Source organism: Caretta caretta, chromosome 4 (genome assembly GCF_965140235.1).
Source record: "Caretta caretta isolate rCarCar2 chromosome 4, rCarCar1.hap1, whole genome shotgun sequence".
Lineage (NCBI taxonomy): Eukaryota > Metazoa > Chordata > Testudines > Cheloniidae > Caretta > Caretta caretta.
Genome location: NC_134209.1, coordinates 75,289,660 through 75,305,744, shown reverse-complemented (window position 1 = coordinate 75,305,744; position 16,085 = coordinate 75,289,660). Strand labels below are relative to the sequence as shown.

General features: G+C 39.2%; 1 protein-coding gene across 4 annotated transcripts in view; it reads left to right on the top strand.

Moving 5' to 3' along the window:
• FSTL5 (follistatin like 5) overlaps window positions 1–16,085 on the top strand; it is a 576,686-nt gene that overhangs the window by 463,777 nt on the left and 96,824 nt on the right. For all 4 annotated transcript variants that reach the window (XM_048847574.2, XM_048847577.2, XM_048847576.2 and 1 more), the window contains exon 9: window positions 11,055–11,216. In XM_048847574.2, coding sequence (XP_048703531.2) covers window positions 11,055–11,216 — 162 coding nt within the window. The remainder of the gene's footprint in view (window positions 1–11,054; window positions 11,217–16,085) is intronic.

Sequence of the window (16,085 nt, the reverse complement as noted above, 5' to 3'; positions counted from 1 at the left end):
TGAAAAACATTAAGTTTAATGTTCCGGTCAAATGAACAGCACTTCCATAGATTACATCTGTACATCTAAACTGTAATGTTCCTAGAGAGAGACAAGATAATCAGTACTCATAGGCTAGGATAATAACCAATTAATATAATGACACTAGTCTAACAGAAGAGTCAAAAGAAGGTTAATGAGATAGGGAGGCTTAGTTGATCTTAACATCTAGCGTGAGGGTACTATATATCTATATATCTATATCTATATTGCATTCACCAGTTTGCCCAATCCTTAAACATTGCAAAAAATATTTTATACTTTGGCTTATTTTGTGTATATCAGGATTAAACTCTAATTTTCTGAATTGGCATATTAAGTGTTAAAAAAAATCAGTGAAGCCCTTATTTAAATAATACAGATAATCACTGCATAAAAATTTGCATATTATGGACAGAATACATTCTTTACTTTTTTTGTAAATAATGTTTTATGTGAACATTAAGTATTTTAAGCCTTTTCTCATACATATAGTAAATAGACAACTCATCACAAAACAATGCTGGTGCAGGAATAATTATTTTACTGATTAATAATTCTTTGCACTTATGTAACACTTTACATTGTCAAAGTGTTATAGAATCATTAGATAATCCTAATAAGAGAATATTTAAATTCTTGCTGTTGAGCATAGGATTGATCCCTTTCATCCAAATGTTTCCATGGGTCCACACTCAATTGTCTCTGGTGAAATCAAGCTAAATTATATTGTCAGCATACAGTAGGTAAATCTATCACTACATGTTATGGGCCCAGTATTGTAGCTATTGGCTGTGTAATTGACAGTGCATGACTGGGGCCTGTATTAAATGAACATATATCACATTTGGAATCCTCAAAACTCCACATGTAAAATGTAATGGTTGAAGAATTCTTCCTCATGACATGGATTATTTCTAACCTGAGGGACTAAGATACAAGACTAACTAAACCTATTCAACAAAAATGGCTAAAGATTTGGCTCCACACTAAATGAATTATTCAGCATGGGAATGTTTTTGGCTGGTCATTGAAATCCTGCTTGATGGTGGAGAGCACATGTAGCTGAGTCTTCCTGACTCAATAGATCATTCCCCACAATTTTGGATATGTCAAAAACTGAAATGGGCTATTCTTAATTCCTTTATGAAATATCTATTTTAAAAAACTTAATTTTTGTCAACAACATTTCTTCTAAAATTTCTGTGATTTGATGATGATGAAATTGAGGGATTAATGTGGCCATAAAATTTTGAGCAGATTATTTAGATATTGGAGTATGTTTGCATGTTTTTAAGATCTGAAATGTTTCTATGTTGGAAACATTAATGGTATGGGAGGGTTTTTTGTTTGTTTGTTTTTTGTTTTGGTGGCAAGAGATAATATGAAAATCATGAAGCCTGTTCTAGGACAATGATGGGGTGAATTGATTGCTTTTATATTTCAGACAAAGAGGCATTGGCTAGTTCACTAACCCATAACATATTTATAAAATCAGCCCCATAATTTTTGATTGAAAGCTTGCTTTAGTCACAAAAGAAAATAGTGCAAATAGAACACCACAAATGCAGTGGTGAGTTACCAGTATTATAAAGACATTTGTATTCATTCCATCAAACCTATTTCTAACCCTTTTTACAGCAGTTGTACGACTACACTGTGGAAGAACAATGGCAGAATTCTTTAAAACAAAAGCAAATAATGGCAGCAGCAAAAACTTTTTTCAAAAAATCTAACTTTTTGATTGGTTTACTTGTGAGTGACCTTATGATTCACCTCCAATTCATTCTTGTTTTCTCCTGGAATAAAACAATTGCGGTGGGTCAGCTATTCATCCCAAATATCCCCAACCCACTGCTCTCAAAGTACCTACATCATGCAATTTTCCTACTTGAATCACAAGAGTTCAGTTAGTTCTCAAGATAACAGATCACACTTTGACGCTAGGGGGAAAAATAGATTGTATCATAGAAGAGTTATTTTACTTCCTTGCTCTGGGATGTTATTCTTTATTCTAACTGAATGTATTTATTAAGGACCAATGCGGAATATAAATCAATCTTTTTGTTGTTGTTCTTTGGGATTATGTTAGCGTGATATGATTAGAACAATTTACAGTAACCTGAGGTTTCAAACGATGACTCTACTTCAGCTGACACATGCAAGCTCTCAAAAGTGCCCTGGGAAAAGCATAATGTAGATATCTTAGAAGTAATTGCATTTGGGTTTCCTTTTTCTCATTACCTGAACATTTACCATGTCATCTGAGTATATGATGTTGTTCTTATGGATCTATTCTCTGCATACCCATGGATGTTAATCTTACTGATTCTACTGGGAGTTATATGCACAATATCTAGATGACACCAGATCCTTATTTACAGCTCAGTTGTTCTTTCATGTAAATGAAATGACCATAGATATACTTGCATGGCTTTTCCAAAGGATAAATTCCAGGACTTGATATCTTTTGTGATAAAGAAAAGTCCAGGATTTCATCTGTTAATTCAGGCATATATTTTTTAAAAGCTGGAATAGAAATAGTTTGATTTCCATTGTGTATTTTACAGAAGAGCTAAATAAGTAATAACATAACATGAGATCTTTATCTCTGCTCATTACTATTGATTTTTTTCCCAAAAGCCCCACTGACTTCTATGGAGCTTTCGTGCAAAATGATTGCATGTGTTCTCCTCATGCCACATTTGGGTTCTGGACTAAACCCTCTTCAGTGAGGTTATATTTTACTACTTCAAACGAACAATCACTGAGCTAGATTCTTAGTGGGTGTAAATCAGTACAACTATGCAGATTTACACCAGCTGAGGAACTGGCCCATTGTACTCAAGTACCTTTTAACCTGAACAGCTTTTTGCATCCAAGTCAGATATTTCTCCTTAATTCTAAAAGAAAAGATGATTCTTTAGAGCATTAGTAGTTTCCAGTTCATTATGGAATTATTATTATTTTTCACTAAATAGATTTCATTTCATTTCTAGTATTTATATGTCTCTGGGGAATAGGGATCGACAACTCTTGCCTGAGGCATCATTCCTAGAAAAATTATGTTACTGTAGAATTTATTAGCTGAAGATAGATTTCTTCCTGCATCACATTCAAATCAAGTAATTCCATGTACTTTAATGGTCTTAGTTGCAAAGAGTGTAGTCAGAACCTTCTTTGATTCATTTAATTTGGCAGGGCTCTGATGAGGGGACCTAGGAACCCTATCCTTGCCATTTAGTCATAAGATCCTCTGTCCATTATAAAACTTTTGGTTTAAGTATTCAAGCATTTGCATTTAAAATACACCATTAATGAGTGCTTTAGCATGCATGCATAAAATTTTCTTTCCATGAGCACATGGAGCACAATCACAGCTGTTATTAGTTATTAAATTTGAGAAAATACTCTTAGGGTGAAGCTCATTTCCTAGGGTGTATCACAACGAGGCTATGGAAAAAAAATAGTATGAGTTTGTATAATTAAAGAATGTATTATAATGCATACAAACTGGCAACATAATATAGTTTGTATGAATAGCCTTCATTCTGGCATTTCTTAACCTTTGAGAGCTTGACTTTGCAACTTTAATAACTTTCCTTTGATCATAGAATCATAGAATATCAGGGTTGGAAGGGACCTCAGGAGGTCATCTAGTCCAACCCCCTGCTCAAAGCAGGACCAATCCCCAATTAAATCATCCCAGCCAGGACTTTGTCGAGACTGACCTTAGAAAGCTCTCAGGAAGGAGTTTCCTTAGAAACCTCCCTAGGCAACCCGTTCCAGTGCTTCACCACCCTCCTAGTGAAAAAGTTTTTCCTAATATCCAACCTAAACCTCCCCCACTGCAACTTGAGACCATTTCTCCTTGTTCTGTCATCTTCTACCACTGAGTACGGTCTAGATCCATTCTCTTTGGAACCCCCTTTCAGGTAGTTGAAAACAGCTATCAAATCCCCCCTCATTCTTCTCTTCTGCAGACTAAATAATCCCAGTTCCCTCAGCTTCTCCTCATAAGTCATGTGCCTCCAACCCCCTAGTCATTTGTGTTGCCCTCTGCTGGACGCTTTCCAATTTTGCCACCTCCTTCTTGTAGTGTGGGTCCCAAAACTGGACACAGTACTCCAAATGAGGCCTCACCAATGTTGAATAGAGGAGAATAATCACCTCCCTTGATCTGCTGGCAGTGCTCCTATTTGTACAGCTCAAAATGCCATTAGCCTTCATGGCAACAAGGGCACACTGTTGACTCATTTCCAGCTTCTCGTCCACTGTAACCCGTAGGTCCTTTTCTGCAGAACTGCTGCCTAGCCATTCGGTCCCTAGTCTGTAGCAGTGCATGGGATTCTTCATCCTAAGTGCAGGACTTTGCATGTGTCCTTGTTGAACCTCATCAGATTTCTTTTGGCCCAATCCTCTAATTTGTCTAGGGTCCTCTGTATCCTATCCCTACCCTCCACCATATCTACCTCTCCTCCCAGTTTAGTGTCATCTGCAAACTTGCTGAGGGTGCAATCCACGCCATCCTCCAGATCATTAATGAAGATATTGAACAAAACCGGCCCCAGGACCGACCCTTGGGGCACTCCACTTGATACCTGCTGCCAACTAGACATGGAGAAAATTGATCACTACCCATTGAGCCCAATGATCTAGCCAGCTTTCTGTCCACCTTATACTCCATTTATTCAGCCCATACTTTTTTAACTTGCTGGCAAGAATACTGTGGGAGACCGTATCAAAAGCTTTGCTAAAGTCAATGAATAACACGTCCCTTGTTTTCCCCTCATCCACAGAGCCAGTTATCTCATCATAGAACGCAATTAGGTTCGTCAGGCATGAGTTGCCCTTGGTAAATCCATGCTGACTGTTCCTGATCACTTTCCTCTCCTCTAAGTGCTTCAGAATTGATTTCTTGAGGACCTGCTCCATGATTTTCCAGGGACTGATGTCATGTTTTTGTTGTTGTTCAAGGTTTTGGTTTTTTTATAACTTCCTTTGGTTTATTAAGAAGAAAACAGGCAAAACATAGTATACTATAACTGCAACTATAAAAGAAAAGGAGTACTTGTGGTACCTTAGAGACTAACCAATTTATTTGAGCATAAGCTTTCATGAGCTACAGCTCACTTCATCGGATGCATTCAACTATAATGCTTCCCTTCCATACATCATCAGCAGAGCATGAACTCTGGAGTCTCTGCGTTGCAACACAGATCACATGGGCTAAATGACTAAAGAGCAGTTATGACATAATCGCAGATATGCCCTGTGGACCACTCACTGGAAGAAGAAGCGTAATTAATTGAAATAGTGTGTTATGTATACACTAGTAATCCCGTTTTACTGACAACATAGCCAAGCACATATATTTGGCATATTCTACCTGAGAAGCAGAATGGATAAGATTAAGATCTCCCACCTTGTGTAATTTTTCTGTGGGGTGTGAAGCTAGTTCAACAATAAGTTTTGAGAAAACCACTGAATTATTCATCATTTACCAGCAGTGGTAAGTTTAGAATGTATGATCTCCTGGTTCCCAGCTCTGTGCACCTTCCCTAAGCCAGAGGGTATTTTAAGGAGATGGCAGAGGAAGAGATTTAACTCTGTACAATGCTGGGAATATATTCAGATGAAATCGTCAGTGATTTTAGCAACAGGCTTTAAGCAAGCTCTAATGAGCTTAGTACACACTGCAAATGGCAATTTTTTGATATCTTAAAAGTCAGTTGATTCTGAATGGAGTTTCATGGGGAAAGTAAAAGCCTCTCCCTGTTGCTAGGCCTACTCCCTTTCAGATTTAAAGATTTACAGGGAAACAATGTTGTCTAGTGCTTAGAACATTCGACTGGAACTCAGGGTTCTATTCCTGGCTCTGTCAGTGGCCTATGGGTGATCTTGGGCAATTCTCTTCACCTCCCTGTGCCTTACTTTCTTCTTCCAGTTTGTGCTTTAGACATATGACTGTATATGTATGTATTTTATTATGGAGTATTTCACAATAATTGACCTGAGGCAATCCAACTAATTGTTCTTAAATCCCAGAGCCAAACCACCTGTTTAAATGAACTCCAGAGGTACAGGCCACACTAATCTGCTGTACTAACACTCCCCTTAGCAAAAAAATAACGATAATCACGAACACTTATCAAGGTCTTGTGAAGGTGCTACAGTACACAGTTATCAATGAAAGTCTGCTATGTAACATGTCACTATTGGCAGAAAAAATATATGATATCACAGTGGGCATATTCCTATTAGTAATCAATGATTAACCAAGATTTCTTAAATCCGCTAATTAGATTTTTTTTAAGCAAAAGTAATTGGTGATCTTATCTTTAATTATACATTAAATAGCAGGAACTTTGAGCTTCTTTGTAAAAGAGAAACAAGTTGTAATGAAGGTTAAAGAAACATACCTCCCTTTCCCCAAAGTTTTATTTCCTACAATTAAATAGAATTTGGAGCAGTTAACTGGTGTCACAAAACACAGTTGGAGAGATATGAAGTAAGATAACTAAATGAAAAAATGAATCCCATTCCAACATAATCAGTTAAATATTTTCAAGTGTTATCAAACTGTTTACAAGAAATGCCCCAGTATGTTGCCCCATTTAGATCCTGTTAATAAAGAAATGCTTCAGATTTCTGCCTACTAAGAAGTACAGCAATGTATTGTATCTCAGGAAGGATGTGTAAAATTAGAGGTAGCAAAGAGGTTCTAATATGTAGAATTACAGATTAAAGGCTTCCAAACACCATATATGGCAGACTAAAACATCCTTTTCTCAATAAAAAGGATTTTGCTTTTATCCCTGAAAGAAAAATATTTATCTGTTACTTCCTGCAAGTGTCTTCGAACAGCTATAGGCACTCTTCCATTTCCTAAAAATAAACAGTTCTATTAGCTAAATAGTCTGACAAGCTCCTATACTTACTAGTATATCAACCTGACCAGTTCTATTAAAATTTCTGTTTTTCTGGTTGCCGCCTCCTCCTTCCTCCGCCCCCCTACCATGGGCATGAGTTCTAGTTCCCTCTACCTGATGGAATATGAAAAGGAGGACTTGTGGCACCTTAGAGACTAACCCATTCATTTGAGCATGAGCTTTCGTCGGATGAAGTGAGCTGTAGCTCACGAAAGCTCATGCTCAAATAAATGGATTAGTCTCTAAGGTTCCACAAGTACTCCTGTTCTTTTTGCGAATACAGACTAACACGGCTGCTACTTTGAAACCTGATGGAATATGTAAGAGCTGCTCAAATATGTAAGATGTTTAAATACTAATCTACAACTGATGCAGTCAACAAATATTTTTATTCACAATAGTGCCAACCCTGAAGGTTCAAAAATTAAGAGTCAAAAATTATTATTTTTTTAAAAAAACATGCTTTTTAGTTGATTTTTGATCTTCCCCCACCCACCTCTGTGTGTCTCCTGCAGCATGGCCCTGGCTGGCCTGGGTCATCTGACTTGGGCTTGCAGGAGGGTGGGACTCAGAGTCAGGGCTGCAGTCCAAGCCCAACCACCTACACTGCAGTTTTTAGCCCCAGAGCCCAAGACCCACAAGCCCAAATCAATTGACCCAGGCTCTGAGACTCAGTGCCAATTTTTTATTGTAGTATAAATGTACCTTCAAGCTGTACCTGGCTGGAGCTCAGCCCTCTTACTTCCAGGGACCTAAACTCTTATCCCAGTCAGGGTCTCTAGTAGGAACATCCTGCTCACTACAGTTCCTCTGTCATAACTCCCTTAATCTTAGCTTGTCTACACTACGCAGCTTTTAGCAACAAGGCTGTGTCACTAAAAGTCAGTGTGTATAAACGCTCTCTGTTGGTATTTTGTCAGCACTTTTGCCGACAAAATACTTCCAAACCTACGAGCGGTGTTAGCTTTGTCAGCAGGAGAGCACTTCTGCTGCCAAAGCCGCATTCACAGTGCCACTTGCGTCAGCAAAACTTTTGTCTTTCGCGGGGAGGCTTTTTTTAAGTACCCATGAAAGACAAAAGTTTTGTCAACAACGTCACAGTGTAGACAAGCCCTTAGGATCTTCCCTGGACTAGTCACTCACAGTCTTTACCATTTCCCAAGCTTTTTGGCTCCTCCTGCTCTTTATAGGGAAAGTACCCTGATCTCTCCCAAAGTATGGCTCATTCTGTAATCAGCCTTGGCTAGCTCCCGCCCTTAAGGGGATCTACTACAAGCACAATAAAACTGGGTGGGAACCAAAAGTGGGAAGCAAAAATAATTTTTAATTAGAGGATTTCACTATTAGCATAAAATACTGTTTTTTTTCCTGTGACTTTAAAAGTTATATTTACAGTTGTCATACAGTAGCTATAGATTATACTGTAGGTCTTCAGCTACTATTTAACAAAGTGATCAGATGAAAATAAGCTTCTGATTGAAATGTAGCCATGAAATATGATTTTTTTGCTGCTAGTGGAATTTTGGCTGTATCAGTTAAATGTGTAAAATACAGATATCCAGTATTTCAGGAAAAGCATTCCCAAAAAACTTCTAAGGGCAATATAAAAAATGACATACACCATATATGTTAATGCTTTCAATACTATATAGTGTAATGAAGTATTGGTGGATACTGTATGTATGGTTGCTGTTCTGAACCTTTCACTGGATCATTCAAGAGTTATTCCTTGGCAGTGAAGATGAAGTTAAGCACGTTATGGCATGGAAGTAAAGCATCTCTTCAACAGTTTTCAGTAATTATTTTGTTGTTTATTCTTCCTTTATGTTTAATTAATATCTCTACCATAACATTTGGGCACCATAACAGCATTTAAATGTACATAAAATAGTACCATGTAGGAACAACAAGTTTAAATTAATAAATTATGGGGAATATAATGAGTTTTAATCAAAGTAAAAAAAGTGCAAGCATTTTGCCTCTAAACCTCATTAAATGTGAACTCTGATGGACCTTCAATATGCGCAAATTCTATAGGTGCTTTGAACCATTGCTGTTGTATAGGCATCCAAAAGCAGTGACACATTAAGAATAACTCATACACTGTGGATTGTGTGGGTAAAAGGAAGAACACAAGGCATGCACACACAGACCTTCTCCTTACTGATATTCACTACTTCCATTTTATCTAGATTGAGCTTCTGACAGTATTCTGTTATCCATATCACTACCTCCAGTAACCTCTGGGAGGGCAGAGACACCACAACATCCAGATTCAACAAAAGGAGATGTGAAGTTAAATATCATTCCTATATTAGCAATACTGCAGCCTAAAATGCAGGGGCTCCCAATTTCTCTTTTTATAGACTGGCTGATGGATGCCCCATGGAGGTGTGCTATCCAAGCATATTTCAGTGCTCTCTTCTCCCTTTATTCTCCTACCCTTTATGCCTCTGTTCTCTTTCCATTTAATCTTTTTCTCTTTTCATTATTAATTATTATGGTTATTAAATTGCATACAATGTCTTAAATATGCATGAGATTTTTCAGAACATGAAAAAAGGCATGCCCCAAATATCTTATGATCTACGGCCCCAATCCTGAAATTGAATCTGTGAAAGTTAATCTTTGTGTCCAAGCAGAGCCACGCTGATGTCCATGAGTCTCTATGCATGCATAAGGATCCTTCCACATAGCATCTTTGGGGTCTAAACTTAAACTTAGAAATAATGTAACAAATGATAACAGGCAAAAAGGGGTGGAGGGTTCATGGAAGGCAGGCTCAGAGCAATATAATAAATTTAAGCAGTTGCTTCAGTTTTTATATGTTTGTGTCTTACATGTTCAGTTTTTTTATAGTTATGTCTTGTAAATGTTACTTGTAGTTCATCAGTAAAGCTGATTGGAATTGTTTCTTTTTTTTTTCTTTTGTGTGAAAATGCTGATTGGTTGAAACTGAAACTTTTTGTGGAAGCAGTTGTTTTGATGATGCTTTTGTTGGGAAAGCATCTTGGGTCCAGGAGGGTATCTCTGGGGAAGGAGGAGGGGGAAGAAGAGAAAGCAAAGATCTTCTGCTACTAGCCAGGTGGTTAGCGCACCACCTGTGATGTAGAAGACCTGCATTCAAGTCCTTGCTCTGAATCAGGTAGAGTAGGGACTTGAAACTGGATCTGTCTCTCTCCCCTTGTTTTTTCAGTAAACGTTTCCAAAGATCTCTGTTTTCTTCCAATATGCAATGCAAACAAAAATTGAAACCTTAAAATTTTTCACAACGCTAAATTCTTTTTATCCAGCCAGCCTTATTTATCAATTAAAATAATTAGGACTATAGGAATTTTTGTATTGGATCAGACCCAGGTCCATCTCACCCAGTATCCTGTGTCTGACAGTGGCCAGCACCTCATGCTTTAGAGGAAGGGACAGGAAACCCTGCAATAGGCAATCTACCCCTCTTAAAGATCTCTTTCTAATTCTTAAGAGTTGAGTGTTGATTTATCATTCACTTTTTTTGTTAGCATCAACTATTATAAGTATGGATATTTTTGTTCATATAAAATGGATTAATGCTCATTGCTTGGAAAAATGCTCTGTGAGGTGATGGGGTAAAGGCTGAGATATGAAGATGCATGACAGCACAGGAGGAGGATGGAGGAGAACGTTTTTCCAAGAGTGTAAACCAACCAAAAATATCATCAAACTGTGAAGTGTAGGTAAAACATGATCTGAACATTATGTATAAATCCTAATGAAAGATGTTGGTATATTGTAAATGATTCATACAAAATCCTGTTCTTCAAAGGAAATATATATAAAGAAATCAATATCAAACCCTTAGAACAACTGAATTAAAATTCAGAATTGTGCAGTCACACTGTTGACAAGGGAAAGAGGGATTTCTCACAATGACATGCCTTCTCTTTCAGAAATTGACTTGCTTTGGAATGCAATGCTAGATACTGTTAAATATGCTGGTAATATCACAGTACCCTTTCATTATCTCATTATATATGGCTTCATGGTTCTTAGAATCAACTGCTTGGAGAATTTTTTTTTAATGTGATAATTTTGCTTTTCATTTGACTGATAATTGTTTTCTGTATTCAGTTCCACCAGTCATTCGAGTCTATCCAGAGAGCCAGGCCAGAGAGCCTGGTGTGACAGCAAGCCTCCGATGCTACTCTGAAGGTATCCCAAACCCACAGCTTGGTTGGCTGAAGAATGGAATTGATATTACTCCAAAGTTATCCAAACAGTTAACCCTTCAAGGTAAAGAGGCATACTTACCACTGTCTAAGGGCAAGACTTGATTTAAAACAAACAATGGAGATTCTACAGTAGAATTTTACGTTTCATGCTGCTTTAATTTATCTGTTTAGAGAGACATTGTGCCATTAGGCACAGCCCTGAACCAAGGAGACAAGTGTGAATTGCACCACCTCAGGAGACACTGTGCCTTAGGGGTACCCTCTGAGGCACAAATCCCTCCCTGCTCCCCCTTTGCTTGAGTGAGAGAATGGGGAGAGTAATTGATTCTGGCCTGTACCTGCAATACATTTCAATACCTGGACCTGTCCCCAGTCCTGCACTAGAGTTTATCTGTGTGGGTCAGCACAATGAAGAGCTAAGACTCCTCCTACCCTGCAACCTGTACCAGATGGGGCAAGTGATATTAAACCTAAGATCCATGTAAATGAAGGGTGATGATTCTTACTCTCCCTTACTCCTCTGCACAGGTCTGTGTAGCACAAGGCACACAATCCAGACCATCGTTTAACTGCAATTCAGTACTAAAGTTTTTGACTTGGAACTACTGCAATTTATGCTGTTTTTGCCATTTATCTAATTTAGGAGAAAATAATATGTTTAAAAAAAGATAGCCAAGAATCTCAGTTATTGTTTTTATTTGTTACACTGGTGTAAATCAAAACTCATTCTATTGACTTTAATGGAATTTTTCCAGATTTACTCCACCACAAATGAGAGCAGAACTTGGCCCAATGTTCCAAATTCATTTTTTACTCTACCTCCATTGAAAACAAAAGAGTTTACTTTAGGGATGGATTAGGATTTAAGTGAATTTTGTAAATTTTGCAGTTTCTGTTAAAACCAGCAAAATCTGTTCACTGAGATAAGTAAAGAATGACTAGAACAGAGCATTAATCAGTTATTGGACATTATAATGAAACATATATAAATGTATTAGTAAAGGTGTCTCATACCATTTTGTAATACATGCTGTAAATAAAATGCAAGCGAAGAGCTGAACTCTGCCAAAAGCCAGGCTGAAAATATAGTCTTTTAAGATTTAAAAACCACCCTTGCCTGCTGGACAGGAATTGGCAATACAGGAAGCAGTAATAGAATTGTCCAGCAATACTAGCAGTTTCCTTTGCAGGTTGAGTAGAAGACTCCAAGAGTTAAGTATCTGAATTGTCATGATCCTATTTTGCCACCTTTACTCACAATGGATGTGTCTTCTCAGCACAGTTAGCTTGAGTTATAACTTGAGTGTTACCTCAGCTGAACTCCTCTCCATACAGAACAATCTCTAGCTGGAGTTAGATGGTGCTTTAAACTCAAGCTAGCTAGTTCTTGGAGGTAGGGTGAAGGGGGTTGTTAAAGCTCTGTTGTTGTTGAAGATTGATGTCAGGGGACTGTTGCCCCCTTACTAACATTCAGTGGCGCTGTTTTGGTTGGCTAGTTCCCAGTACTTAAAGGGGAAGGGTCAATGGGAAATCAGGACCCAGAGACTGACAGTCCCCAGGAACAATGGGGAGAGACCAATGTTCCAGGACAGGGTGGGCAGGCTAATCAGGGAGTCAGGAGGCCAGGAGGGGTCCCGTCCTCCGTGTGAGCTGGAATTGCCTGGGTCAGACAGAGTGGGGCCGAGCTAAGGAGAAAGCAAGGGCCCAAGCTGAGCTGGGGAGCAGAGCTGTGCCAGATTCAGAGGGACCAGAAAAGCAGCCCAGGAAACAGGTCTGAGTTAGGAGCAGTCACAGAAGCAGCCCAGGGAGAGCAGATCCTGTTCTGGCAGCAGAGCTGCAGCCCCAGAGCCAGAGAAACAGCCCAGGGAGAGAGCAGATCCTGTGCTGGGAACAGGGCTGCAACCACAGAGCCAGATGTGGTGAACAACTGGGGCCAGTCAAGGGGGGACCTTGGGCAAAGGGCCCAGCACAGAAAGACACCCCCAGCCAAGGGTCCTTGCAGGCCAGACTGTGAGGGGGATCTACACCCGATGGGGGGCTGACACTATCAAGAAGGGTCCCAACACCCAAAACCCAGAGGTGTGTGGCTACCACCATTGCAAGTGTCCAACCCGCAGCATCCCTGCAGCACAGCCAGGGCCTGAGAAGGAGGCCTTGGACCTACAAGGAACAGACTGTGAAGTGCCCTGGCGTCCAGAGACTGTTTTCAATGTTCCCTGCTACAGAGCAGGGGGATGTGTTTTCCTTTAACCTTTCCCATTTTTCCTTATTCTTTTTTTAAATTAATTGTTAATTCAACAACTTGTATTTGCTTTAAATTGTATATAATGATCAGTGGGTCAGGGAAGTGCCCAGTGCAGAGAGAGTACCCTGGAGTGGGGACACCCTAGCCCCTGTCCTAGGTGACCACAGCAAGGTTAGGGGTCGAGCCCCCGAGGAATCCTGGACCCAGCCTTGTCAGGGTTACAAGTACTCTGCCAGACTGGAGAGTGGAAGGGGAGTCCTCAAGGGCAGGGAGGCCTCTGGGTAAAGGAAGTGGGAGCGAGAACTCAGATCCTTTCACTAGCCCACTTCACCAGGGTAGTGCAGAAGCCAGGAAAGTTCCCCACAATAGTGGGACTATTCCTCCGCTTACATTGAGATAGAAATGCAATGTGGATGCAACAGCTAGAATTACAACAATTCATCAGCAGCTAATTCAATTGCTCTGTGCTGGTAATCAAGTCACTCTGTGTAACCCCTCTGTTGTTTTGAAGTGTGGACAAGATCTCTGAAGCTAGGCTAGTTTGAGTGCAGTTAACTCTAGTGTGCTAACTCCAGCTAGCTGTCATGTGAAGACATAACTGGTGAGTGGTACTTATTCATGTGAGTAATCTCATTGTAGTAAGTGGGGATACTATTGTGAATATCTGTTACTTGACCTGAAAAGGGGTTGCAGAATTGAGCCATTAGTGTGCATCCAGAGGGTTTGTACTGAGGCAGTTAGCCCATGTCTCAACCCTTCTAGTTAACCAGGTCTGTCTATCCACGCTGGGAAGTAAACTCCCAGCTGCAGTGTAGACTTGCCTTCGGTGACTGGAAAAAATCCTCCCCTCTGAGAAATATGCAGGTGTGAGTTAGCAACAACTGTGCAGCATTTTTGGAAATGTGTTCTTTTTTATCTTTTTGTAGAAGTATTTCATGACAAAGTGTGTCATGGTTTTTATTTTGAAAATGCGCCAGGGCCAGATTCTGGCACCCTTACTCAGGGTGAATAGTACCACAGCGTTTGAGTAGTTCCACTAATGCCAGTGAGGCTATTCAAGGAGTAAGGTACAACTCAATAGAAGTAAGGCTGTCAGAATATAGAGAAAACCCTCAAAGTTGGTTTTAGACAGCACTGAAAATGTGGATATCACTTTTGGCTGGAAATTGGACAGAGGGCAGGCTCCTTCATGAGATTTCTAAATGTAATGAATCTGGTCAGGTCAGATATATCACAAGATTCGCCTTCTGCAGTATTTCAGTGCTTCCTGTCGTAGCCAAAGTAATGATATAGAGAAGGGCAAAAATGAAAGAAAAAGAAAAATAATCAACATTTTCCAACTCCTAACAAAATTCGCTTCTGGTTCATTTCTTTTGGATGAAGATTCAGGTCAGTTCTTGTCCTATTGAAGCAGCCCCTATGCTTTCTAATATCCAGAATGCAGTCTCACGTAATACTGTGCGGCTTTATTTTTTGTACGACTTTCCATACATATGTTATTCCCAGATACTTTAAAATGTTAAATAATTGATAAAAACAGAGGGAGGATATAAGTTTCCATATGTTTTCATTTTAATATTTAATGCAAATTTGTAAATAATGGCAATCTAGTTCTCTAATATGAAAGAAGAATCCCAAGACACAAAGTCTAGTTCTGGATCTTTCCCAAAGTTTGGAGTGGGATCAAATCCTAGGGTCCAGTTTTATCCTTAACTCTAAAACAAAATTTAAATAATCCTCTATTTCCCGACACTAGATTCAGTTGTACTTAAAGTTGATTTGATGGATCTAATTTCTAGTGTATTTTTAGTCATTTAGGTCTAAATTTCCAAAAGTGATTAGTGATTGTAGGTGCTTCCACTTTTGCCCAAGTTGGGACACCTCAAAAGGGTCTGATTTTTTTCAGGAGCAGATGCACAGAACTCTTGAAAATCAGGCCCTTTTAAGAGGTCTCAGGTTGAACGCCCAAATATTGAGGCACCTGAAATCACTTGTCACTTCTGAAATGCATTTGTGTTTTTAACTTCTTTACTTCTCTAAGATAGTTCTTGGGCTTTGGTAGGAGCTTTGATTGAACATCCATTGAAATGGATATAATATAAAGATGCATGGGAGATCCTGCAGCTTTCAAAGTACAGCTGTATACTTATTTCTATATTAGCAACTTGTACTTTATATAAAGTGTAAATTAAAGGCCAATCTTGGGCTGTTAATCTCCCCTCTCTATTTTTAAAAAAGTGCAGTCTTATCCACTTAATCCCAAGGACTTCCCACCCTTTCATAGGAGAGAGTCCCCCAGTGCTGAGAGTTACTATGTTGTCAGCAATGAGCAACACCTGAATTAGCAGGCTGCCTAAACGCAAGGCTGCCCTAAGTTTTGCTAAGTTATTGGGAACAGGAAGGAGAGGAACACTCAGACCTCTGATAAGGAACCTGGTAGCAGAAAGAGCAAGAGAAGCACCCAAAATATGCACAGCTAGTGGGGATGCTATGAAAGCTCTCTTGAAGGGATGTGTGGGGAGCACTCTTGCAAACAGACAATCTAAAGGAAAATGCTTTTGTGAAACAATAAGAGGCAGATAAAGGGAGTGATCCCATGGATCTCAGGCAATGTTCCCTCTAATTTTTGACAGGCCGTGTGCACAAAAAAATTCTTCTGTGCAAATTGTTGTGCTTCTGTGCACA